This window comes from Carassius gibelio, chromosome A9 (genome assembly GCF_023724105.1).
Source record: "Carassius gibelio isolate Cgi1373 ecotype wild population from Czech Republic chromosome A9, carGib1.2-hapl.c, whole genome shotgun sequence".
In the NCBI taxonomy this organism is placed as follows: domain Eukaryota; kingdom Metazoa; phylum Chordata; class Actinopteri; order Cypriniformes; family Cyprinidae; genus Carassius; species Carassius gibelio.
In genome coordinates, this window is record NC_068379.1 from 10,499,760 (window position 1) to 10,526,988 (window position 27,229).

Below are 27,229 nucleotides of genomic sequence, written 5' to 3' on the forward strand. Positions count from 1 at the left end.
GAACTAACAGAACTGCGAGACTGCCTGAGATATGTGTTGGGGCCCACTGGGCACACCTGCACCATCTCAGGCTCACCACATGGACACAGAAGACTTAGCAGAAGAAGCATAACAAGAAACAAACAATGGGCAGAACTGTTGGCTGAGCCTTTTTAAGTCTGAGACAGTTCACAGCCTCTCAGGATGGGCTTGTGCAATGAGAAAGGCTGAAATTCCAAGTGGGAAGTTGGAAATACTGGGGAGTTTTATGATCCTTTGTCTCAGAGCATGCAAATGTAACTGGATCAGAAGTTGACATACAAACTAATAGGGGTGTAATGGTACGTGTATTCATACTGGAACCTTTGCAGCATTATTTTATTTCTTATTCATTTTTTATTATATATATATATATATATATATATATATAGTTTATTATATTTTATTAAAGTGTTAAAAAAAAAAGTGTAAACAAATTGTTTAAAAAAGTTTAAAGTAATAAACAACCTGCAGGTTAATGTTTGAATTTATTTCCCTTACTGTACCGAAAATTAACCGAACCGTGACTTTAAAACCTAGGTACGTACCGAACCGTGATTTTTGCGTACCGTTACACCCCTACAAACTAATAAAGATTCTTAGAACAACTAATATGTTGCATAGGTATCAACATATAATATACACTCTCGTTTAGATCAACAGAAGACCAAAACATGTTATAAGTGAGGTGATATCAACTAGTGATATGTATTTGGAATGACATGAGGTTGAGTTATTAATAACATAATAATGATTTTTCGATGAACTAACCCTTTAATTCAGTCACAATGTCACCACAGGCATTACAAACAGACTTTTATGATATGGATTCGACAGCACCGCCACAAACAGTGAGTAAACAGTGTTCATTAATGCATGCATAAAACATTCAAATTCAACAGACAATATACAAGAACAGCACTAATATCCATGAAATAATATAATATGATCCGAAAGATATGTGTGTTCATTCAAAGAGAAGTTTTCTTATTAACTTAAAAGAGAAGAGACAATTTTATGGGCATTTTGTGTCTCTCCTAAGGGGAAATGAAGTGAGTTTTGCTCTGCCTGCATTCCTTTGGGCAATAAAACTAGTGTTATCAGATAAGCTGTGTTTCCACCACTGGTACTTTACCCAGTAACTAGGGACTTTGGGCTGGTACTCTGTGTGTTTCCACAGCAGTATCCAGGATCTAAATAAAGTTCTGGATAAAAAAAATGCCCTCAGAAAGTCCCTGCTGGCAAGGTAGTCATTTTTCAAAGGTCCAGATCTTTCTGGTGATTGAAACATGGTGATTGGTTGAGGTCACACAGCATTGTGATTTCAACCACCAATTATGTAAGGAATAATTGACGATGGGTCATTTCCCGTCATGGACGCATCACTACCTCGGTTTTCATTATTTTTCTAATAATTCAATGGTCTGGAGTCAATTATTCCGCTTATACTACGGTTACCACACCTCAAGACATCGATCCAATGATTTATTTTATTTGATTTATTTTATGTGTTCCTGTAGTTCAATTGGTAGAGCACTTGCTTTATCAAGCGCAAGGTTGAGGGTTCAATTCCCCAGGAACACATGATATGTAAAAATTGATAGCCTGAATGCACTGTAAGTCGCTTTGGATAAAAGCATCTGCTAAATGCATAAATTTAATTTAATTTAATTAGTAGATATACTTTAAAAAAAAATGTCTTAACATGTACCATGTAGCACCATGGTATTATTTTAAGTGAATTGGTGTATCATGTAAAATCATGATAATAGAATGTCATGTAAAATCATGATAACAGTATATCTCTATCACACACAACATATAAAACAACCATACTTATCCCATCACTGTACCAATAGAAAGTGTCAAACACCAGATGTATAAACACTATTAAACACAGATTACATAGCATTAAGCGACCTGTATTTCCCTCAAATACGTTGCATTTGCAAATCAATTGTTATTAAACAATTGATTACTTTGTGCAACGGGCGAAATATTATACAAGTAAAAATGTATAAGGTTTCTGAACACTCATTTAAACCCCATTTTTAAAAGTTCTTCACATTACCTGTAAATCCGTCAGGTATATCCTATACTTTTGACAACAAGAGGAGACGTTATTTAAGTGTAAAAAAAATGGTAGTTGAACGGGCGTATAAGGAAGTTCCAACTCTGCTTTCCCAACGTCATACTGAAAAACACGTGCTTCAATAGATCACTGACAGGTAAGAACGGGTCACGTGATGTTTATTGCCAAATAGAAGGAAAACAAAGAGGAGTTAAACAAACACTGTATATTTGTACGTGTTTGTATCTTGACAATTGTTCTTGGTTATTGAATGAACCCTTTTTTTGTTTATTTGTAGATTAACAAGCATTTAAAATATAAGTCTTTTATTATAAATCAATTTATTTTCCCAGTTTTTATATACATAAATGCAAAAAAATTTTGTTCGTTAAAACCCCTTTTTTAATTTTTGTAAATACTTTTTGCACAAAGTATAGTATTTATGTTTTTTTTATAATGAGCTATAATGTATGGTGAACGAAACCTGCAAAAACAATAAATAAATAAATAAATAGCTACGCAAGTAATTAAATGTATATAAATATACGTTATATTTAATTTTATATATATATATATAAATTATGCTAATGAGAGGGTGTCAACCATAGACTGTAGGCTCGCTCATGTCATAAATAATCCCCATCTGCAATCTCCATGTCACAGCTGGGAGCGTGCGCTTTCCCTCTGACGGGAAACGCATGTAAATCCAGTATAGCCCACGTAAAGTCACTTTTGCTTTTAGTTCTGTATCTGTGATTTTAAAAACGACCCAAGGGGCCAGAGCTAGACAAGTAGATAGCAAGAGGTGTCGTTTCCTGACGTTCGACATTCACAAGGGACCGTCTCTAAAGTTAAATACGAAATTGGTATACACTTGTCTCGCTTCAATAGCATTTGAGGATAATGAAGTACAGTAACACAACCAACTTTAAAGTGTTCATATAGTTCTCAGTTATAATGCACAATGTTTATATTTGTATTATTTATTCAATAAACGGTCAAATTATATGTAAATATTGCTATTTTTTATTTATCAAATATAGGCTCCAGCACAAAATATGCCATAATTTAAAGCTCTATAGCCCAATTTGAGGATAATTACTTACAGTCATAAAATCAACTGTAAAGTTTTCATGTACGTGTCAACTATAATGCACACCTTTTAGATTTTTGATATTTATTAAAATAAACTGTAAATTCATACATACACTGTAAAAAATTAACTAGCTGGCAGCAGTTTGCACGTAACCTACTGTGATTTTATTTTATATAAAAAAATATTTAATTTCGTTGTACCGTGCCATTTAACTTGCTGTAAATTTATGGTATAATGATTTTTATTGTTAAATATTTTATTATTGTTTTAATCTTTTTTTCAGAGTAATGCATTTTAAAACAATAAAACATACTGTAAAGTTTACTGTAATTTGGTTGGTTCACTTTTTGGTTACTTTAACACTAAATGCACAAATTGTAAAATTAGCAGTTCCATTTAACATCAGTCATCAACATTTTTTTACAGTGTACATATGGATTTACAGTTTATTTTAATATCAAAAAATCTAAAAGGTGTGCATTATAACTGAGACCTATATGAACACTTTACAATTGGTCGTTTTACTGCAAGTCATACTCTGCAAATGCTATTAAGATTTAAATTATGATATATTTTGTGTTTGAGCACATTCTGTAGTGAAAAAATTAAAAAATTAAATATATATATATATATTGGTGAAGGGCGGCGATTTAGGACGGGGTGCCGGTGACAATCAGGGAGGAGGCAGCTGACTCGTCACATTCCCCCTCCCAAGCGACATCCCCGCCCACTCCAAACGGTCGGAGTGGGCGGGGATTCCTCTCCGGGCGGTCCTCGCTCTCGCAGCGCGCGGCGCAGGAAACCCGGTTTCTCTGTCCCTGTTCCTGCGCGCTGCGAGAGGGAGGACCGCCCGGAGAGGAATCCCCGCCTACTCCGACCGTTTGGAGTCTGGTTGAGGATGGTAGCACTCCCGTGTGGGTGGCGGGGGATGTCGCTTGGGAGGGGGAATGTGACGAGTCAGCTGCCTCCTCCCTGATTGTCACCGGCACCCCGTCCTAAATCGCCGCCCTTCACCAGGCTCCCGACTGGAGTGGGTGTGTGAGAGGAGGGGCGCTGGACGAGTCAGGGCTGGCGGCGTGTGATGGGGCACACCTGATGTGAATGGAGCCTCATCCCCGCCGCTGTTTAAAAGCCCAACGCGCCTCTCCTCGAGAGACCGGTCTCTTCCCCGTGCATGCACACTGGTGTCCTCCAGGAAGGGTGCGTTGAGGGACTCCCGCGCCACCAAGACGTGAGCTGCCGGACCCGCGATCCGGAGGAGAACCGCACCCGTTTACACGGCCGACGGGCCAGGATGCCGGGCCGTCCATCCCCTACCAGCGCCGCGGCCAACGAGAGAGACGCGGCCGCTAGGAGAAGCCGCCGCCCCTCGCGCCCCGGACCGAGTAGGGGAGCGCGTGCGGCCGCCGGACTCCGCCCCTTGCCTGGACCCTTCCTTGATGAACACTGCCCGACCTACAGAAACCCCGCAGTACGACGAGGACACCAGATTCCCTGTTATTTTGGACACTTTCCCCCTTTGGCCACTTTTATTCCCTGTGTTATTTTATGATTTCTGTTAATAAAAGCCTCTCCGAGGCCTGACGCCACGCCCACTGTGTCTGTCTTGTGCTCCTCCCGTGACAATATATATATATGATTTGACGGTTAATTTTAATAAATATAAAATATATAAAAAGCGTGCATTGTAATTAAGACTTATATGAACACTTTATAGTTGGTGAGTTACTGTAAATCATTCTCCTCAAATGCTATTGAAGTTAGAAAAGTGTATACCAATGTTGTATGTAACTTTAGAAGACGGTCCATTGTGAATGTCTAATGTCAGGAAACTACACCTCAAGCCGTTCCGTTTGGGTTGTTTGTAAGATCACAGATACCGACAATAAGGCTCAGTTTCTCTATTTACATTGCTCTGCTCTGTCTCTCAGCAAAAGGGACTTTATGTAGGCTATACTAGATTTAGATGTATTTTGTGTCAGAATGAAAGTCGCGCCCCCAGCTATGAAATGAACGACCAAGGCATGGTTGACACACTCTCATTAACATGCTGCGCATAGGAAAAGTAAATGTGAAACTACATTCAGAAATAAATGAGTGATTAAGAAAAGAGTTAGGATGAGTTTAGCATTTGTTTAAACATTTCCCATTTACCCATCAATTTATTTAATTTATTTGACTACTTCCATCGCATGTGTAATTATTTATGCATTTAAACAAGAATAGGTGTATTTATACACACATTTATTTATTTGAGTATTTATTTATTTGTTGTTTTCACAGGTTTCATGTTATGGGTGGGATTCAGCCATTAATAATAATTTTTATTTTATAAATATTTTTTTTCTAGGTTTTGTATATCGTTTAATATATTATTGTAGTTATCATCTGATTTGAGCTGTAAATATGTCAAGTCAATTCAAGTCACCTTTATTTATATAGCGCTTTAAACAAAATACATTACGTCAAAGAAACTGAACAACATTCATTAGGAAAACAGTGCGTCAATAATGCAAAATGATAGTTAAAGGCAGTTCATCATTGAATTCAGTTATGTCATCTCTGTTCAGTTTAAATAGTGTCTGTGCATTTATTTGCAATCAAGTCAATGATATCGCTGTAGATGAAGTGACCCCAACTAAGCAAGCCAGAGGCGACAGCGGCAAGGATCCGAAACTCCATCGGTGACAGAATGGAGAAAAAAACCCTGGGAGAAACCAGGCTCAGTTGGGGGGCCAGTTCTCCTCTGACCAGACGAAACCAGTAGATCAATTCCAGGCTGCAGCAAAGTCAGATTGTGCAGAAGAATCATCTGTTTCCTGTGGTCTTGTCCTGGTGGTCCTCTGAGTCAAGGTCTTTACAAGGGATCTGTATCTGGGGCTCTAGTTGTCCTGGTCTCCGCTGTCTTTCAGGGCAGTAGAGGTCCTTTCTAGGTGCCGGTTTACCTAATTAATGCAGCCTAAAAATCCTTTAATGGATTTGGATATTGAAGCATATTAGTATGTTATGTGTAAACCAGGTTAAAAAGATGGGTCTTTAATCTAGATTTAAACTCCAAGAGTCAGTCTGCCTCCCGAACAATGCTAGGTAGGTTATTCCAGAGTTAAGGCAACAAATAGGAAAAGGATCTGATGCCTGCAGTTGATTTTGATATTCTTGGTATTATCAAATTGCCTTAGTTTTGAGAACGTAGCGGACGTAGAGGAGTATAATGTAAAAGGAGCTAATCAAAATACTGAGGTGCTAAACCATTCAGGGCTTTATAAGTAATAAGCAATATTTTAAAATCTATACGATGTTTGATAGGGAGCCAGTGCAGTGTTGACAGGACCGGGCTAATATGGTCATACTTCCTGGTTCTAGTAAGAACTCTTGCTGCTGCATTTTGGACTAGCTGTAGTTTGTTTACTAAGCGTACAGAACAACCACCCAATAAAGCATTACAATAATCTAACCCTGAGGTCATTAATGGATGGATTAACATTTCTGCAATTGACATTGAAGAAGATAGGCCATAATTTAGATATATTTTTAAGATGGAAAAATGCAGTTTAACAAATGCTAGAAACGTGGCTTTCTAAGGAAAGATTGCGATCAAATAGCACACCTAGGTTTCTAACTGATGAAGAAGAATTGACAGAGCAACCATCAATTCTTAGACAGTGTTCTAGGTTATTACAAACTGAGTTTTTAGGCCCTATAATTAACACCTCTGTTTTTTTCAGAATTTAGCAGTAAGAAATTACTTGTCATCCAGTTTTTATATCGACTATGCATTCGTTTTTCAAATTGGTGTTTTACCGGGCGTTAGGATCGATCTAAATATCGTTAGTATCGATGCCAACACTGGTATTGGTATCGGATCGATACAAGTGTAATTAAATTGATATTTTAATTTAAATATCACTCATCTACGTTCATTATACTTTGCTCGTGTCTTCTACCTCTACAATCCTGAGCAAACGCTGCTTTCACATCCTGGCCCACTTTGCTACTCATCCCCCTCCTGCTGCTCTGCTGTGATTCGTTGTTGTGTCATCACGTGACTCACTGACACAACATGCCGGGGAGCAGTGAACAGAGTGAGCAAAGCTGATAACATATCCAGAAGGGGGGCTCAGGAAATGTAATTGCACAGGTATATTTGTTCTTTGTTTGTTCTTCAGTAATAATTTTGTGCACTTTATTTCATTTGCTTTTAAAATCAGAAAAAAGAGAGAGTTTTTTATTCTTTATTTATCTTATATATTTTTTTAAAGTCTGTGAAGAATTCATTCTACAGTGCCTAATAACTAATCATTTTGTGGACTTCAATACATTAATAAAAAATATTGCCTAAATAATTGATCATTCATTCACCTGAGAAATAATGACATAGACCTACTGCACTCCCCTACACAAAAGTTTTTTTTTATTTTTTATTTTTTTTAAGTACCGGGCGGTGAAGAAATATAGAGCTGAGTATCATCAGCATAACAGTGAAAGCTAACACCATGTTTCCTGATGATATTTACCAAGGGTAACATATAAAGCTTGAAGAAAAGCGGCCCTAGTACTAAGTCTGGAGGTTCTCCATACTGCACTTGTGATCGATATGATACCTCTTCATTCACTGCTACGAATTGATGACGGTCATTTAAGTACAATTTAAACCATGCTAATTCAGTTCCATTAATGCCAACAAAGTGTTCAAGTCTATGCTAAAGAATGTTGTGGTCAATTGTGTCAAACGCAGCACTAAGATCCAATAGAACTAATAGAGAGATACGACCATGATCAGATGATAAGAGCAGATCATTTGTAACTCTAAGGAGAGCAGTCTCAGTACTATGATATGGTCTAAATCCTGACTGGAAATCCTCACATATACCATTTTTCTCTAAGAAGGAATATAATTGTGAGGATACCACCTTTTCTAGTATCTTGGTCAGAAAAGGGATATTTGAGATTGGTCTATAATTAACTAGTTCTTTGGGGTCAAGTTGTGGTTTTTTGATGAGAGGCTTAATAACAGCCAGTTTGAAGGTTTTGGGGACATATCCTAATGACAATGAGGAATTAATAATAGTCATAAGAGGATCTATGACTTCTAAAAGAGAAGAAAAGTAATCGGATCTAGCAGTTTTTAATGCTTTTCTGTAGGATAGGTTACTTTCCTGCCAAGCAATACAAAATACCTCTAAGTTTTGTTTTCCTCCAGCTACGCTACATTTTTCGGGCTGCTCTCTTTAGGGTGCAAGTATGCTCATTATACCATGGTGTCATACTGGTTTCCTTAACCTTCCTTAAGCGTAAAGGAGCAACTTTATTTAAAGTGCTAGAAAAGAGAGAGTCCATAGTTTCTGTTACATCATCTAGTTGTTCTGAGGGTTTGGATATCTTAAGGAATTTGGATAAATCAGGAAGATAACTTAAAAAGCAGTCTTTTGTGGTAGAAGTGATGGTTCTTCCATACTTGTAAGAAGAATTGACAATTTTGGCTATATAAAGTTTGCACAAAACTAAATAATGATCTGAGATATCATCACTTGGCTGCATAATTATAACACTATCAACATCAAGTCCGTGTGACAGTATTAAATCTAGAATATGATTTAGACAATGAGCAGGTCCTGAAACGTGTTGTCTAACCCCAATAGAATTCAGAATGTCTATAAATGCTGATCCCAGTGCATCTTTTTCATTATCAACATGGATATTAAAATTACCAACTATTTGAACTTTATCTGCAGCCAGAACTAACTCGGATTTAAAATCACCAAACATTTTAATAAAGTCTGTATGGTGGCCTGGTGGCCTGTATACAGTAGCCAGTACAAACATAACAGGGGATTTATCATTAACATTTGTTTCTCTGGATAATGTTATATGAAGCACCATTACTTCAAACGAGTTATACTTGAAGCATGCTCTCTGAGAAATCCTGAAGATGTTGTTATAAATTGAAGCAACACCTCCCCCTTTGCCTTTTAGGCACGGCTCATGTTTATAACAGTAATCTTGGGGGGGGTGGACTGTAAAAATAATGAAATCATCAGGTTTTAGCCAGGTTTCTGTCAAACAGAGCACATCTAGATTATGATCAGTGTTCATATTATTTACAAAAATAGTTTTCGTAGAAATGGATCTGATATTCAATAAGCTAAGCTATATCATTAGTTTATCCGTATTGCATCTGTTTTTTATTTGTTAAACCTAAATTAAATTGTTACTCTTAACTTGGTTTGGATGTTTTTTGTATTTTCTAGTTCGGGGAACAGACACAGTCTCTATAGTGTGATATCTAGGTGAAAGAGTCTCTATGTGCTGAGAATTAACTGACCTCTGTGACGGGAGGCAGCTAGCAGACGGTCGGTTTAGCCAGTCTGTCTGCTTCCTGACCTGGGCCCCAGTTAGTCAAGTATAAACTCTCAGACTATTTGCCATATTTCTAGAGAGAAGAGTGTGTGTAAATATGTGTATTTATCTTTATGCTTGTTTGTTAATTAAAAAAAAAAAAAATATATATATATATATATATATATATATATATATATAGTGTAGGCAAACTAAATTATTTTGCCTATTCTAGAAACAGTATGTGTTGGGTTTTGCTTTGTTTCACTTTGTTTTAATATAAGATCACGTCAGCAAAAATGATGCCTGGTGTTACAACGTAATTATTGAACTCTAGGCAGTTCAAAATATAGGTAAATTTTAACATGTAAACAACATGTAAAAAACATATTGATAACGCATTGTTTTAGCATAAAAGAGACGTGTAACTTAAATAATTATTAATAGTTTGTTCTACTTTCATGTTATAAGCATTGTTTGAGTCAACATTACTTTACAGTTGAGTTACTTTAATCCCTTTTAAAACGTTTGCAAAAGTTGAGATAATTGTGTGGTTCTTTAACCTCTTGTAGAGATAAAGGCTCAGAGAGGTGAGTGTTTGCAAAAATTACCACTGCCCTTTTTGCTCGGTCGGTGTGTTTAAACCAGCCAAACTGGTCAAATTAAAAAGTCATCTTCAAAGCCACTTCAACAAGGCAGTTGTATGTGAAAGTTTGAATATATTGAGTTTCTTGTTTAATATGTACTCAAAATATATTATTGCATAATAGTTTACCAGTATACTTATTTATTTTAGGCTCTTGTACCAATGTGGACTAGGATGTAGTAGTAGGAGAGAGTAAAATAGGAGCGAATGTGAAAAGAGTCTTTAGCTGGTCAAAAGCCGCCTGGGAAACCTCTGACCACCTGAAACACGACATGACAGATGTAAGAGCAGTAAGGGGCACGGCGACTTGGCTAAAGTTACTTATGAAACAATGATAAAAGTTAGCAAAACCAAGAAAGCGTTGGAGTGCAACCCGAGAGTCAGGAATGGGCCATTCGTTGACCGCTCACACATTGGCCGGGTCCATACCGACTCCTTCTGGTGAAATGACTGAGCCAAAAATGTGACTGACGGAACATGAAACAAGCACTTCTCAGCTTTGACAAAAACTAGATTCTCCAATAAAAAATGTTGGAGGACTCGACAAACATGTTGGACATGAACTTGGAGTGAGGGAGAGAAAATAAGAATGTCATCGAGACAAAAAAAAAAATATTTAGCATATCTCGTAGGACATTGAAGATGTCACTCGCGCTCCTTGGCAGAAATACCGAGGCCACCGAGCTGCATGGGTTCGGGGTCCATGTCAGAGGCTTGAGGGACTGTACCAGTAGATGAAGTCGAGAAGAGGGTGGCTTCGGTACGGCGTGCTCTATGGCGCAGGTCGAACTGCTTCTCAATCCGGATCACCTGATTGATAAGAGCATCAAGTCGTGCAGGTACCTCACGCATGAAGATCTCATCCTTGAGATCAGGATTCAATGCCTCCAGGAAGCGCGCAACCAGAGACGATTCATTCCACCTGCAGGATGTGGACAGAGTGCGGAACTCTATGGAGAAGTCAGTAACACCCACCCTGGCGAAGGGAAGAAAGGAGTCATGAAGCCTCCTCTCCCTGGGCCGACCGGTCAAAGACACGGATCATCTCTCGCTTGAAGAGAGTGAAGTCAGAGACGCAACCACTCTCTGCCTCCCAATCGCTCCCCATTCCCGAGCTCGTCCAGCGAGGAGGGAGTTAACGTAGGTCACCTTGGCCTGGTCCTGTGCGTAAGTAGCTGGCTGTAACGAGAAGACTATTTCGCACTTGGTGAGAAAGGAGCAGCATTGAATTGGCTCACCGGAGTAGACAGTCGGATTGTTGACTCGCAGTTCAGACACCTCACAGATCTCAGTGGTGGGTGGCTCATGGCGAATCTGATGCACGTGATGAGAGAGATCAGCCATCTGGTTGGCAAGGGAGTTGACAGCCTGGCGAGTGGTGGATATCTCCTGCTCATGTCTGCCCAACATGGCACCCTGGAGCTCGACAGCCGCTTGAAAGGGATTGCTGCTCGCTTGGTCCATAACTGGTCAGTTTATTCTGATAGGTGGGAGATAGAGGACCAAAAGGCAAGATTCTCAATCACAGTCTTTAATGAATATGAGAAACAATCATTTAATCAACAGGAAACATAAATCCACTCTGGAAACTGAGGTAACAGTCAAATAGATTTCTTCGCTCGTTAACCCTGAGCATAAACAGAGAAGTAGCAGAGAAACTAATTACTGGGATGCGGGATGTGCAGCGGGCATGGCAGGCGAAGTGGAAGATCCCAATAGAGAAAGCTGTGAGAGGCGAAGCCCACAGAGATAGTGGGTACCATAGGCTGGATATTGCATCCGTTCAGGACCACAGCATCTGAGTTGGTAGAGCAGAGTAAGAAGCGTAAAGGGGAAAGGCGTATGTGACAAACATTCACATATGAGGAGATGCCAACTAATTCAGTTTGTTTCCTTCTTCGCCATGGCTTGAACTACCTACTCCAACATGCTGCTAACGTTCTTGTCATCCAGAACTCAAAACACTCTGTTGAAACTCTGTGACTGCTGAGAGTCTTCAAAGTCTTGCAAACAATGAAAACTCTCAGAAGAAATTCCGAAGCTACTACGTAATCAGGTAACCAACCAATCACCAGGAAGATTTCCCCAAAAGATGTCATTTCCCCAAAAGATTGTCATCATCTTCAGTAACTGTGTGTATGTGTATGTATGTGTGTGTTCATTAGGTTTTAGATCCATGTAATAGAGTAGCTCAGTAAATTTTTGTTTCATTTGAAGTATAGTCTTGTGTGGTGTATTTTGAAGTTAAACTTTGCCCAGATCCTGTGCTACCTAGCTCATAGATAATAAATTATAATTCTGTTTGTATCATTGTCCATTAAGTAATTTAAACATAATTGTAAGGATATACAATTTTACATTTGCTGGACAAACGGTTGATGAAGTATAAACGAATTAAATTTGGAATCAATTCAGTTAAAGCAATTTGAATCTTTAGATTTGATTCTTTAAAAGAAAAGAGCTAAAATTTCCTTGGAACTGACTCTTTTCATAGCTTCATTCTCTGGTTTTCCTGATGGTATCATCCATCAAATCTCATTTGCCCTTTCTCCAGTATGAGTTATTGAATGTTTGTTAGTTAGACTAGTTTGCATTAATGTTTAGTTAATAAAACTCTTGTACACAAATTACATGAGTTTCTGATTCTGACTTACAAATCAATGTCCCTTTACGATTCTGATTTAGCTACATGGTCTAATGCATTAATACTGTATGAAAGTATTTTATCCTTTCGTAGCGCTTATATGAAATTATGTCAAATGTTCAGTGGATGAACAGATTAGTTTATGGCAATTTAATTCTGCTAAAGTTACTACTGGCAGTTCATGTAAATAAATCTAGAAATCTGTTATGGATGTGACATGTCTGAAATACACATAAAATCGATTTGGGAAATCAACAATCAAATCATCATGTCACTTTTGTTGACATAAAATAACTCTGCTAATTTTGACATTAAGAAAACCATCTGAAATTATTCTAAAGATTTTTCAAAGGGCATTTTGGTTGTACCCCCAGGATTTGAACTCACACCTAGAATTATAATCACATTTATTAGATTGGATCCCACATAATAATACAATATGTAAAAAAAATGATAATGAGAGAAGATGAGGGTGAAGTAACTTATGTATTATAATATAAATATAAAATCGATTCTGAGCCAAGATTTTAACATCAGATGGCGCTCTAGGTTAGGTTTTAAATCACACATTCAAACGCTCAAGAAGAGTCATGTACTGGAAGTGGGTAACTTTACTTGCACCCCTTTTTTATGCTTTTATGACATGAGATTAATGTAAACAAATGCTTTTATATAATGAGGTTAATGTAAACACAGCCCACTGTGAACACAACTGTAATTCGCTTCAATCTTTTAGAATTTCATGAATGATTATTGTAGGTTCAAGTGGTGTGTTTAAGTAACTGGAACCAGGCACAGTATGGCTGTTTCTAAAGAACATAGTGCCATCTGCTGGTAAAAAACTAATCTCAGAATCAATTCAAAAGAATCGTGATGCATTAGGCAAATGGATCCATGGATCAGCTGACAACTAAATAGATGTCATTAAGACCCATCTTATTGGAGTTGAAAGAATAACTAACTTGGCTACCAAAGCTACTGAACTATCAGGTCAGGCTACATGATATGAGACATTAAAATAACTAGATTTCTATTCAACTTATTTTCCCTGATTCTGAGCTGTTTTTAGTGTCATCTTGCCATTTTTAGTCTGTTGTTTAAAATAGTTTTCCAAGCTGTCAAAACCTGAGCTTAAATGACAGGTAACACAAGCAAATCACAAACCCTATTCCAAAAAAATCAGGGCATCCCCTCTTCTTTTTATAACAGTCTGCAAACGTATGTGGACTGAGGACTCAGGCAATTTGATAATACCTAGAATACCAAAATCAACTGCAGGCGGCAGACCCTTTTCCTATTTGGCGCCTAAACTCTGGAAAAACTACCTAACATTGTTTGGGAGGCAGACACACTCTTGCAGTTTAAATTTAGATTAAAGACCCATCTCTTTAACCTGGCTTACACATAATACACTAATATACTTTTAATTTAATTTTACTTTTAAAAAGAACCTATAGTTATCTTTTGCCAACTTTATACGGTTCATTAAGGATTTAGAATTTTTGTAGATAGAGAACCTTATTGATAGAGAATGGGATTTTACCTTTTATTCTGTTTTTATCTATTTTATTTTATTGTAACTAACAAGTTATAACTGCCTTTTATGTTCACGATTCAAGTGAAAAAAAAAAAAAAAGCACGTCACCCGATCCTGCCAAGGATTATCTCATGCACAACCAATTCATCGTGTTATGTTGTGAGTGAGCAGTGGCAAATGGAAAACAATTTAATGTGTTACAAACCTGATTATTTATTTTTTTCACTTTAGAAACAGGTTCCATTTTTAATATCAGTTAATGTATTAATTAACATGAACAAACAATGAACAATACATTTATTATTGTATTCATTCATCTTTGTTAATGTTGGTTAATGAAAATACAGTTATTCATTGTTAGCTCATGCTAATTCACAGTGCATTAATGCTATCAAGTACAACTTTTGATTTGAATAATGTATTATTAAATGTTGAAATTAACATGAACTAAGATTAATAAATGCAGTAGCAGGGTTGTTCTTGCTTAGTTCATGTCAACTAAAGTAGTTAACTAACATCAACTAATGGAACCTTATTCTGAAGTGTTACCTTTTTTTGTGATGCACATGCACATTTAACATGCACATTTTTGCCCTCAGGGGATTTCTGTGTTAGCTTAACTTGATGCACAGTTCCATTTAAAAAATGGCTGTGATGGCATCTCTCACCATTTATTCACTTCACATGACATGAGTTTTGACCAGTGTAGTAAAGCATAAACCATGTAGCTATTTTCAAAAATACATGAAAGATATGTACAAGTCTCCATAATATTAACAATCTCAGCAAAAGCAGGCACAATGTTCCCTCTGAAATCCTTCATATACATTTAATCATAATTCATTTATTTATTGTTTTGACAAACTGAAGTTCATGTTCATGTGCCCCAGGTTTGTAATAATTTCCCAGTCTTCTTACAGAGCGAGTAACTCTTAAATACTTTAATGCTAATAAAAATCATTTAAAGTCTACACCAGGGAAGCAAAGCTCAGTTTCTGGAGAGTCCGCAGTCCTGCAGTTTAGCTTCAACCCTAATAAAATGCACCTGATCCAGCTAATCAAATCCTTCAGGCTTATTTGAAAACTACTGTGTATGGCATGTGTGTTGGAGCAGGGTTTGAACTGAACTCTACAGGGTCTGGTTTTTTGGCACCCCTGGTCTGCAACATCTCTCCAGTCCCCTACAAACAGAGTTCATGATTCATTTCTTATTTCCATTTAAACAACATTCTGCTAAACATTCTCCATCGCATTCATATGCTTTTCATCCACTACTCGAGTCTCTTTAAAAACAATGTGTTCCCAAATCTATTTCTGTGTTAGAGATAGTGAAGTCTGTGAGCCGGGCCTCTATACCCATGAATCGGGGGATCCCTGGTAATGTTCACTGTGGTGTAACGGTCTCCTGGTGGAAGAGTAAAAGTCCACGTAGTTGCTTGTGGTTCTGAAGCCGTGTGTCTGGCTGTAATCAGCAGGAGAATAGTGCACCATCTTTTCCAGATAAGAGTCCTTGTAATCGTATAGTGAAGGCAGGTATGTGCGGTAAGTGTCATGGTTTCTGTGGCCTGTTTCATCGGCGCGATAGACCTTCTGCACACAAACAAAACAATCTGGTCTTTAGCTAAACAGTCAGGATCCTGTTCATTCTTACAGTAATGAGAATCTTACTGGAATACAATAAAAAGGAAAGTGGTAAAGGTTGATTTCAGTGATGGGAAGCTGAGTTCAGCGGCCTCACCTGTTCTCGTCTCGAGCCCTCTCTGCTCAGGGAAGTGTAATACTGAGATTCTTTTGCAGACCCTTTAAAAAAAATCAACTTTAAAATCAAATCAATTTTAGCTTAAAGAAATAGTAATCAGTTAAGCTTTAAGGATTTTGGGTCTATATTAAAGTACAATTGAATTTTAATAGAAAACCATTATAAACTCACAAATCTGCTTGTAAACTCAGTCTAGTAAACAGGCACCTTTGTTAAAGGAGGAAGTTCTCATACTGTACCTGTACTTTTGTGTTTATTGATGCCATTTTCTTCTTGGTAATCATAAAATTGCATAGTTTGTGTCTTCTGATGATCAGAGTGTTCTTTGGTGCACAGCGTGGCAGGAGATGATAATGTGCTGCCTGCTAAAACAACAAATCACTTTATCAGTTTATGTGCAAACAAATAAACCAAAGAAAAAATTATTCTAGAGGTGTCGCATGACTAAACCGATACTTACTGTTAATTTAGCTGCATTTTTACAAATTTAATCAGAAATCTACTTTACAACAGTAAACAGACCGCTGTGATATTTCACTTCTCATTCACTGTAAAAAATTTAATATCACAGCTCAATAAAATTAAGGAACACTTAAATCACACATTGGATCTTGATGAACAAAATATTTAAGTTGAAAATCTTTACTTGTATACATGGTTTAATTTGTTGAAAACAAAATGATGTGACAATGGTAGATGGAAACCAAACTCATCAACCCACCGAGGGCTGGATGGAGGGCAGGGCTCACGGCACCATTACCAGGATTTCACCCCAGTACCAAACAGCAATGAGGAAACGTAGGCTAGCACGTGGAGGTGTGATTCCTCCCCCAGACACCTATCTATTCCTCACATGCTCAGCGTGAAGCTACTCTACTGAAACTGTGCTGGGAGATGCACCAAACCTCTTTACATTGGCATGCATGGATGTGCCATCCCGGAGGAGCTGGACCACATGATTAGGTTACAAGAACTGCCTTATTCTACAAGTAGTGAAAAGGACTCAAACAAAACTAGAGACAAATCATTCAGGAAGGATAACGAGAGAGAACAATTGTCTGTGGCCACCAACTGCAAAACCATTTCCTTTTTGGTGGTTGTCCTTCTGTTGCCTGGAACGCCACTTGTACATGCGTATAGCAGTTAGTGGAAACTAATGTGAAGATCTTGTTATATAAATGACAACTGGATGTACGTTCTATCACAATGACTATAATCTGTGTCAAATCTGAGTTTGATCCACTGTTCCTGACGGAAATCAAAAGCAGGCAGTATCTCCAACAATTCTTAGAAAATGTTTGACACACACAGCATTATTGGATAATTTTCAGCTCCATCTGAGGGAAATCTGTAATTTTCTTGAGTGCATTATACAGGCATATGATCAACTAAAGACAAAAAAATGAGGAAAATCTGACTACGCCCCAAGTACTCATTATTAAAGATATCTATTTTAGCAGATTAAAAGATACATTTAATATTGTAAAAATACCTACTGTCCTGTAGAAAAGTAAAAAGGAGCATTTAATAATCATGACAACAATATATGTGACCCTGGACCACAAAACCAGTCGCTGAGGTATATTTGTAGCAATAGCCAAAAAAACATTGAAAATCTTTTTTTTTTTTTTTTTTTTTTTGCCAAAAATCATTAGGATATTAAGTAAAGATCATGTTCCATTAAGATATTTTGTAAATTTCCTACCGTAAATACATCAAATTAATTTTTGATTAGTAATATGCAAATATTGTATGATCCTAATAAACCATAAACAGTGAAAAGCTTATTTATTCAGCAGCAATATTTATTCAGTGAAATATTATTACAAATACAATTCGTTTTTTAAATTTTAAGTAATGTAGTTAAAAATGTAATGTGATTTTCATCACTACTCCAGTTTTTGGTGTCACACGATCTTTTAGAAATCATTACAATTTATTTGACTCTCAAGAAACATTTCTTAACATTATCAATGCTGAAAAGTATTTTGCTGCTTCATATTTTGTGTGGAAATGGTGATACACCAAATTTTTCAGGATTTCTTTGATAAATGTAAAGTTTAATGAACAGCATTTATTTGCATTTATCAATTGTAAATGTATTCACTAATTTTTTGTCACTTTCATGTGTGATGAATAAAATTAGTAATTTCTCTCTCTCTCTCTCTCTCTCTCTCTCTCTTTTTTTAAATCTTATACAAATGTTTGAGTCTCAAATCTCAAATTCTCACCACAATTCATAAAAAGAGAATGGGTCAGTAATGGATTTCATTTACTCAGGTTGATGAGTAATGTTAAGCAACACAAACACAGCACATGCAGTGGAAGAGTTGAACCTAGCTGCTGAGATGGAGATGTGCCCCACACTTGTAAATGATAACAGTGCAACACAAAACACAGCATTGTTTTCCCAAATCTAATCCAAACGAATAGCACATGCAATAAAAGACCGAACAACAGTGCAAGCACAAATGGCTCTGTATTTATATCAGACACTCTACATTGTTAATTTTGCCAAAAAAAAAAAAAAAAAGTTAAATAAAAAAAATAACTAATTTCATACATACTGCCCTTTAAACATTCAAGTGCTTTTCAAGTACTTTCTCATAAATATGGCTATTTTCAAGAATTATCCAGGATTTAAATTTCAAACAGTCAAATTCAAGTTCTTCAAGCACTTTAAGCACCTTGTACCAACCCTGGATAAATGTCTTGAGGTGTGGTAACAGTAGTATAAGCAGAATAACTGACAATAATGCACAGCCGAGGTGTAACATGCACTACTTTCTAATAATTAAACGGCCCATCATCAATTATTCCTTATTTAAAGAACAATACAGGGCTGTAATGTATGTGTTTGTGTAAGGTGTGACACTAGCCTGTGTGGTGTGCAGGGGACATCTGTAGAGTGCTCGATGGTAGAGTGGGTGCGGATCTGAAGCGCTCTCTCTCCAGAGTCGATACAGGAGTCAGGAAGTGATTCTGATTCCAGCCGTCCTGCTCAAACACAGGCAGAAATAAGCACACAGCCCTGATGTGGAGCAGATGTAGCCCTACTGTCCTGCTGCTCACCTTCTTGTAGATGGTGCGCAGGTCTCTGTACTGCCACAGTGTGTTCAGCACCTGAGCGGCCGCCTTCACCACCTTCACAGAGTACCTGCTGCAAACGCATGTGAGAAACATACAACATGAACAGAGCCGTGGGGCTGAGAACAACTGATTTGGACAAATGGAGATTCAGAAATTATATTTGTGTATGTGTTCAGTGGTGAAGTATTGAATGACTATATAAACGATGAACAAGCATTATTACTTATTGTGGAGCATTCATGGCAGTCTCTTACCTTTCTCCTCTACACTTGGTGATGTTGACAAGTTTCTCAATGCCGCCCGCATCTGCCAGGGCTTTAGCGTTCTCCATGTTTCTTCTGGTGACCTCATGCAGTGTGCAGCAGATTGCCGCCACCGTATCATATGACAGCTGTTTACTGTTTCCCCCCGGCAAACGGTTCACCAGGTCCCGCATGGCGTATTTCCCTGAGATAAAACCAACCTCACACAATTAAGATTAATGATCTTCTTAACAGTGAAACTGCAAATTGCATGCGTAAAACTCAGAGAAAAATTATTTTCATGGCAGCTATCATTATGAACAAACTATGACATCACTGAATCAACAATGAACTGACTTATTTGACTGAAAAATTGATTCTTTACATTTGTCCTCTTTTGAATTTTGATTGCATTATTGAAACACTATCTTCCTGTTTAACACTGTAAAGCTGATTTGACACATTCTGTATTTTTATAAAGTGCTATAAAAGTAATATTCGACTTGACTTTTATAAGACATACACTGGATGAGTAAAATATTAGAGGTGTATGTTGGTAATTGTACTCTCACCGATCAGTTCTTTATTTCTCACGTCCAGAGCCATGTTTCTGAGAGCTGTGGCGATGGAGCACACCACTCGGTCATTATCCATGCGTAATAACTCCACCAGTATGGGCAAACCTTTCTCCTTACGCACCGAGGCGCGGATATACGCTGCAAACTACAGATTAACACACATTCAAAGGCAGAAAAGGGAATTAATTTGTAGAAACTACAAGTTTATTAAAGAAGCAAATTAATTTGTAGAAACTACAAGTTTATTAAAGAAGCAAAGATTTGAACACTTTCCCCCAAATACATAATATAGACTGCATATGTCAACCAATGAAAACGTAAAAAAATAAATAATAATAATAATAATAATAATATTGCACTAGGGATGTCCATTTTGGTTATTTTTCCAAACCGACAACCAACGCTCATTAACTAATTATTAACCGTTAATCTACAAGATTATTTTAAATTAGAATTGAATTAAATTAGAAAGGATAAGTGTCTCTGACACATTAGAAATACTAACATTTGTTTCCCAGGGATTAATTTTACATGCGCAAAAAGCAACAAACATGTATATTCATAGTCTTTATATCACATCACACACCTAAATAGGCCTATACGAGAAATATAGTTTTACTTGAATAATAAATGCAAGAGTTTTGGTTCATTTCTGTGCTGTGCAAAAGGAAACAGATGGCAGAAAGCGGCATCCTATTTTACTTTAGGCTTATTTTACGCACAAAGATTAGTTTTACATGTGTACAAATAAAGGCAAACCGTTTACAATCCCAATCCCTAAAAGGAGAAGTTGCTTCCACTGTAAGAAGGGGAAAAAATCAAGTGTGAATCTCTTGCTCTTTCATATGGAGAATATCTGATCAGCATTTCAAACTTGCAGAGCAGGTTTACAAAAATTGTCTGTTTTAGGACAAATGCCTTGCTTGGCTTGGCTATTGCAATTTTTGCAATGGCATACAGAGTATTACATACAATCAGAGACGCCAAAGCCCACCGAAATGGGCGGGGAATCTGGCTATATATTGCCCGCTTCGCCACAGGAATTCAGATTATTTCTCCTTCAGCGACGACGTCACATCGCGTCGCTGATCTCCGCTGAACTGCTCGCCGTTGACACGCCTCGCACTGGAACGCGACTGCCGGACCCCACCACAGATACATCGCTTCCTGCGGCCATCCGGTGAGATATATTGAAAGAGCAAATTTCTCTAAAAGAGCCTTTTTCTACGGCATTGTTGCAAATGCCGTCTCGTCATTGCAGCTCGTGCAGAGCCCCTCTGCACGCTGATGACGGGCACAGCGAGTGTATTGCGTGCTTGGGGAAACCCCACGCTGACACAGCACTCACGGGGAATTCATGTTCTCATTGCGATAACATGAATATCGCCTCTCTGCGCTCGCGAATCGCTTTCTTTTGCCGGACCCCGCCCCCTCGATGTCATCTGAACCAAACCGCTCGAAACTCAGGATGGACGCCGAGCTTATCCTCGTTCTCTCCAGGGCAGTGGATGAGCTGGGTCTGGATTGGTCTCCTCCAGAGGAACCAGCCCGTAGCCGTCTGGATGAATGGTTTCTGCCGGGGCGCCAGCAAGCCCCTCGTCAGCGAACTGCTCCGTTCTTCCTGGAGGTCCACGACGAGCTCACTAAATCGTGGCCCCTACTCAGCGCGCCTGCGTACTTCATCTTCATCTGCCCTCACCTCAATTGACGGCGCTGATGAAAGAAGATACGAACGGCTGTCGCCGCTGGACGAGTCTGTGGCCGTGCATCTCTGCCCGCCAGCAGCTATTGGATGGAAAGCCAAGGCCAACCATCCGTCCAAACCCTGCCGTACGACGTCGGCGCTCGCCGGGCGTGCCTACTCATCGGCAGGGCAAGCAGCCGCGGCGCTCCACTCTATGGCGGTGCTGCAAGTCTTCCAGGCCAAACTTCTCGCCGCCACCGACGAGTCTGGCCCAGATGTCGCCACGCTCAGGGAGCCGAGAAGTGCAACAGACTTGGCGCTGCGTGCTACCAAGAGCACCGCCCAGGCCATTGGGCGCTCGATGGCTAACCTGGTCGTCCTGGAGCGCCACTTATGGCTTAACCTTACGGAGATCTAGGATGCTGACAGAGCCCAGTTCCTAGACGCACCGATCTCCCCCAGCGGCCTCTTTGGCCCGGCGATAGAGGGATTCGCCGAGCGTTTCACAGAGGCGCAGAAGTCATCCCAGGCAATGCGACACTTCCTGCCAAAGCGCGCTTCATCTGCTGCTGCCAGTCGCCCCAGACAGGTGCCGACTCGTCAGCCTCCTAAGCAAGCGCCCGCTGCTGCCACCGCAGCCCAGCCGGTGAAACCCGAGCCTCGACACCATTCTCGCTTGGCCACCAGACGGTATCAGTTTCCTAAGCGCATGGGACCCCGGCCCAAGATAGTGCTGGACCCTGCGCTGCCGCCGTCATCCTGATCGACAGGAAAGAAAGAGGAGGGGGCTAAGTCTCGCCACAGCCGGACCACCCCCCAAACTGCCCCGTGTGTTCTACCGTCAATCTCCAGATGTCGACTAAGTTGTTCCTGCTGCAAACAATGGGCCCTTGTTAGCGCCCAGACAGCAAAGCGCTGTTATAGTGCAAAAAATAAAAAACACACTCCTTCACAAAAAGAGCAGTTTTCCTCACACAACACTCACGAGTGCTATGTCCCCCCACGGCGGTCAATCACTCGAGTTAATACAACCTCTGTCCATCCGGGCCTCACAATGGCAAGCCATTCTCGGGGTATCAGATTGGGTCATGGGAGTAATAAAACACGGCTATTCCCTTCAGTTCGCACGACGACCACCACGCTTTCGCGGGGCGGTCACCACTTCGGTGCACAACGAGAACGCTCACGTTCTTCGTGCCGAAGTGGAAAATCTGCTGGTGAAAGGAGCTATAATCGTTCCCCCAGCACACCGCGACTCAGGGTTTTACAGCCGTTACTTCCTAGTTCCCAAGAAGGATGGCGGGCTGCGCCCCATCCTCGATTTAAGACATCTGAACCGTGCCCTCATGAGACGGCGCTTCAGAATGATCACATTGAAATAAATCCTCTAGCAAATACGCTCAGGGGATTGGTTCTTTTCGCTGGATCTGAAAGACACTTACTTTCACATCCAGATAGCCTCCCGTCACAGGCCGTTCTTGAGATTTTCCTTCGAGGGCGTGGCTTACCAATACAAGGTCCTCCCCTTTGGGCTGTCTCTGGCGCCTCGCACGTTCACAAAGTGCATGGATGCGGCTCTCTCCCCTCTCAGGCAGAAGGGCATCCGCATTCTCAATTACCTCGACGACTGGCTAGTTCTGGCTCAGTCAGAGGGGGAGGCATTGGATTACAGAACTGTGCTCCTCAGCCATCTGGAATGCTTGGGGCTCAGGGTGAATTTTGTCAAGAGCTCACTGTCCCCCAGCCGACGGATATCGTTTCTGGGAACAGTGTTAGACTCAGTGACGATGAGGGCAACAATGGTGAAGGAGCGCGCTGAGGCTCTACAGCGACTTGCGGCCTCTTTCAAAATAGGTGCTTCTCGACCCCTAAAGACATTCCAGAAGCTGCTGGGTCTTATGGCGGCAGCATCACCGGTGCTGGAGCTCGGGCTGCTACGTATGTGCCCCCTCCAGTATTGGCTGAAACCGCGTGTTCCACCTCATGCATGGCGTCACGGACGCTTGAATATCAAGGTGAGTCAGGACTGTATTTCGGCCCTGACCCCTTGGAGGAACATGCAATGGATGGAATGGGGTGCTCCACTTGGTATGGTTTGCAGAAGGAAAGTGATCACAGATGCATCCAACAAGGGTTGGGGGCGCGCTGTGCGAAGGGAAACCCGCTTTTGGCCAATGGTCGAAAGAGGAGAGCAGGCTTCACATCAACTGCCTCGAGATGATTGCAGTTCAACGAGCCTGCCAGAGCTTCCTGTCAGACCTAAAGAGCCACCACGTGCTGGTCAGATCAGACAGCATGACGGTGGTCTCTTACATAAATCACCAAGGTGGGCTGTCATCGACGCGTCTCTTCAGACTAACGTCGCGACTGCTGGAATGGACCCAAAGCAATTTGGGGTCCCTGAGAGCAGTGCATCTTCCGGGCAAGCTGAGCAAGGGCGCGGATATGCTGTCAAGAAGCGGAGTCTCCTCAGAAGAGTGGAGACTCCACCCGCAGACGGTTCAGAAGATATGGGAGGTCTTTGGCAGAGCGGAAATAGACCTCTTTGCCTCAAAAGACAACTCTCATTGCCCAATATATTTTTCCAAGATCAAGGACGCGTTGTCCCAGGACTGGCCCAACTGTCTTCTTTATGCTTTTCCTCCGGTTCCTCTGATTCCCCAAGTAATCAGGCGGGTCAGGGACCAGAGATGCAGGGTTCTGCTTGTAGCCCCATTCTGGGAAAATCAGCACTGGATAGCCGACCTGTCGCAGATGCTGACTGCAGCCCCATGGCCCGTTCCCCTGAGATGGGACCTCCTTTCTCAGGCGGACGGGACGATTTGGCATCCACACCCAGAGAAGTGGTCTCTGCACCTTTGGTCGCTCGACGGGAGCCCGCGGGACTCCCTGAGCGTGTGCTAGACACAATTTCACAGGCTAGAGCTCCGTCTACACGACGCCTCTATGCCTCCAAATGGTCTGTGTTCTCCGCATGGTGCTCAGACCATGGTGAAAACCCGACCTCTTGTGACGTATCAGTGATACTGTCATTTTTGCAAGAGCTCTTGGAGAAGGGACGATCCCCCTCCACGCTCAAGGTCTATGTAGCAACTATAGCGGCGTCACACGCCCTTATAGCAGGCCAGTCGTTGGGCAGAAACGACTTAGTCGTCCGATTTATGAGAGGTGCTAGACGGCTTCATCCGCCTTGCCCTCCCACCGTCCCTTTTTGGGACCTGCCCACGGTGCTGAGAGCCCTGAAGGGGGCCCCCTTTGAACCGCTACAGTCCTTATAGCCCTGTCGCTAAAGACCGCTCTGCTGTTGGCACTAGCGCCTGTTAAGCGTGTGGGCGATTTGCAAGCACTTTCGATAAGCCCTAATTGCCTAGAATTCGGGCCTAACGACTCGAGGGTCGTCCTGAAACCGAGGCATGGCTATGTGCGAGCTGGAGCTCGCGTCCACATTTGCTAGATTTTACAATCTAGACGTCCCGGCGCTTCATGCTAGGGTACTTTCTGTGTGAAGATCACCTTCTTGTTCCTCATTTGCATGCTCTTGGCCATTCTTGCCCAAGGCTCAAATTCTACTCGTACGCACTTGGTCCCTTGGGTACTGAGGCGATACGAACACGGGATGATCAGGCTAGGCCAGACGTAACCTCATTGAGCTTATTCTGCCCCTAGTTGCTATTGTCATATCTTGGTTTAACAAATCAAGTGTGATTGCGTTGGTCGTCCTCCCTTCTTAGCATGGCGTGATTGAACTGGGTTCCCATATGCGTCTTCGACGCAGTACGAGTGAAGTTTTGAAAGGGAACGTACTCGGTTTCTAACGTAACCTCGGTTCCCTGAAATACGGGAACGAGTACTGCATTCCTTGCCATGCTAAAAAGGCTGCACAACTCAGTCATCGCTTCAGTCGAAGTACTGAAGACCCAACACCTTTCCATCATATGTGTTTCTATAATAATCCCAGGCAAAGCAAGCACAAAATAAATGAAAACATTCTGCATAGATATAAAATTTGTGCATGTCCGCTTATTTTAGGTATGTGTTTACATGTCTCTATTTATTCCATACATAAATATATTTACATCCAGTCTTTTCTAGTAGTTGAATCAACTTCCTGACTACAAACATGTCAAGTTTCAAAGCTCTCAGAGCTTGTGTGATTGATCTGCATTAGTTTATATGCCGTAACTCCCATACGGACAGTCTATATTTAAGTCCTTTATTGGTTTTGGGGTGTATAACAATATCAGTTAATTTAACAATCTTAGCAGTAAAATATTTTTAGCCAAGAATCCATTTCATATATGGGAGACCTTAGAGATGAGGAAAAAACATTGTTGGGTTTAGTTCTACCTCCGGTAGAGGTATCTCGAAAACTAAATCACTTTTTGACCATTTGTCAATAGCCTAGTTAGCCTATATGTTGTATGCGCAGCCACAGAGGAGACATCATTTAAGGCTGTGAGCGCCGCAAGAATATGACACAAAAACAGATTTCAAATTTCTTTTCAAAAGCTCCCACAGCAAAGCGAGTAAGGGAAGGAGCGCTCTGATGCAGCGACATATATTTGAAAACCTGGCTGCGTAACACCATGTCACAGGAGAGATGCACTTGGCCATTATGAATGCCCACAGTGATCTCCTGGATGAAATCGATGTCTCGACTCTGATAAAAAATGTTTATAAGTCGAACAACTGAAAGAAGATCCACCTTTGGGAATGCATGAATTTTTGTTTGTTTAATGCACTTTTTCAGTAGCGTATGTTTTGACTATCAATGCTATTTCAATATAGGGCTCTATATGTTCGTTCAGTGGCTTGATATTACCGGTATGAATTTTCATGTTCAAAAATGTTGTCAAAATAAAACAGCTTGCCCTCGTTCATTACAGGGGATTTAATTACCATTTGTGCATTTCATTCATTTCAAAAATGAGTCCCAAAAGTCCGTGGCCTATGATTCGCTCTTTTGTTGTTCTGTTTTCTTTCAGGATCAAAAATACAACAAATGAAAGCGTTTATCAGTGTGTCCGACTGATGAGAACTATGCACATATTCATAAATCAGTCGATTTTGTATTTTATTATGAGATTTTATTCTAATGTGATCAGTGACTCAAGCACTGATGGACCAAAGAGCGCGCATTTCGACATTTGCAGTAAAAACTTGATATATAAATTCTCAGAAAATGCATTTAATACCAATATATTGAAATGTCTGTTTATATACTCCATTAATAAAGGAGTCCAGACATTGGAAAAATATCAGTCCATATGCGTTTTATATTTAATATGAGGGAAATAGAAATGCATGCATGCGTGAATCTTTAACTTTTAGGTAGCAAAATATTTTAATATATATCAAATACATATCAAAATATAAGGTTATTACATTGTCTGCTATATATTTGCTTCTTATTTATTAAATACGTTCAATTGATTGATTAAACATTGATAAAAATTAAGATACAATTTATACAAAACGAATATCCTTTAAAAAGAGTTTTCTATAAAACAAAACTTAATGAAGTCGTC

General features: G+C 40.0%; 2 protein-coding genes across 9 annotated transcripts in view; both read right to left on the reverse strand.

The window, feature by feature from the left end:
- Nucleotides 1-2,199, reverse strand: part of LOC128020207 (interferon alpha/beta receptor 2-like) — a 142,160-nt gene extending 139,961 nt beyond the window's left edge. For 2 of the 3 annotated variants that reach the window (XM_052606982.1, XM_052606985.1), the window contains exon 1: nt 2,090-2,199. The gene's annotated coding sequence lies outside the window, so the exon portion shown is untranslated. The remainder of the gene's footprint in view (nt 1-2,089) is intronic. The other variant, XM_052606984.1, reaches the window with a different exon arrangement.
- A 12,804-nt stretch (nt 2,200-15,003) lies between these two features.
- LOC128020201 (plakophilin-4) overlaps nt 15,004-27,229 on the reverse strand; it is a 61,899-nt gene continuing 49,673 nt past the window's right edge. For 4 of the 6 annotated variants that reach the window (XM_052606917.1, XM_052606919.1, XM_052606918.1 and 1 more), the window contains exons 15-21: nt 20,012-20,162; nt 19,452-19,644; nt 19,180-19,267; nt 18,987-19,104; nt 16,347-16,472; nt 16,087-16,148; nt 15,004-15,938 (exon numbers count right to left, since the gene is read on the reverse strand). In XM_052606917.1, coding sequence (XP_052462877.1) covers nt 15,699-15,938; nt 16,087-16,148; nt 16,347-16,472; nt 18,987-19,104; nt 19,180-19,267; nt 19,452-19,644; nt 20,012-20,162 — 978 coding nt within the window. In that variant the 3' untranslated portion in view covers nt 15,004-15,698. Of the gene's footprint in view, nt 15,939-16,086; nt 16,149-16,346; nt 16,473-18,982; nt 19,105-19,179; nt 19,268-19,451; nt 19,645-20,011; nt 20,163-27,229 lie in introns of all 6 variants that reach the window. The other 2 variants (XM_052606920.1, XM_052606921.1) reach the window with 2 other exon arrangements.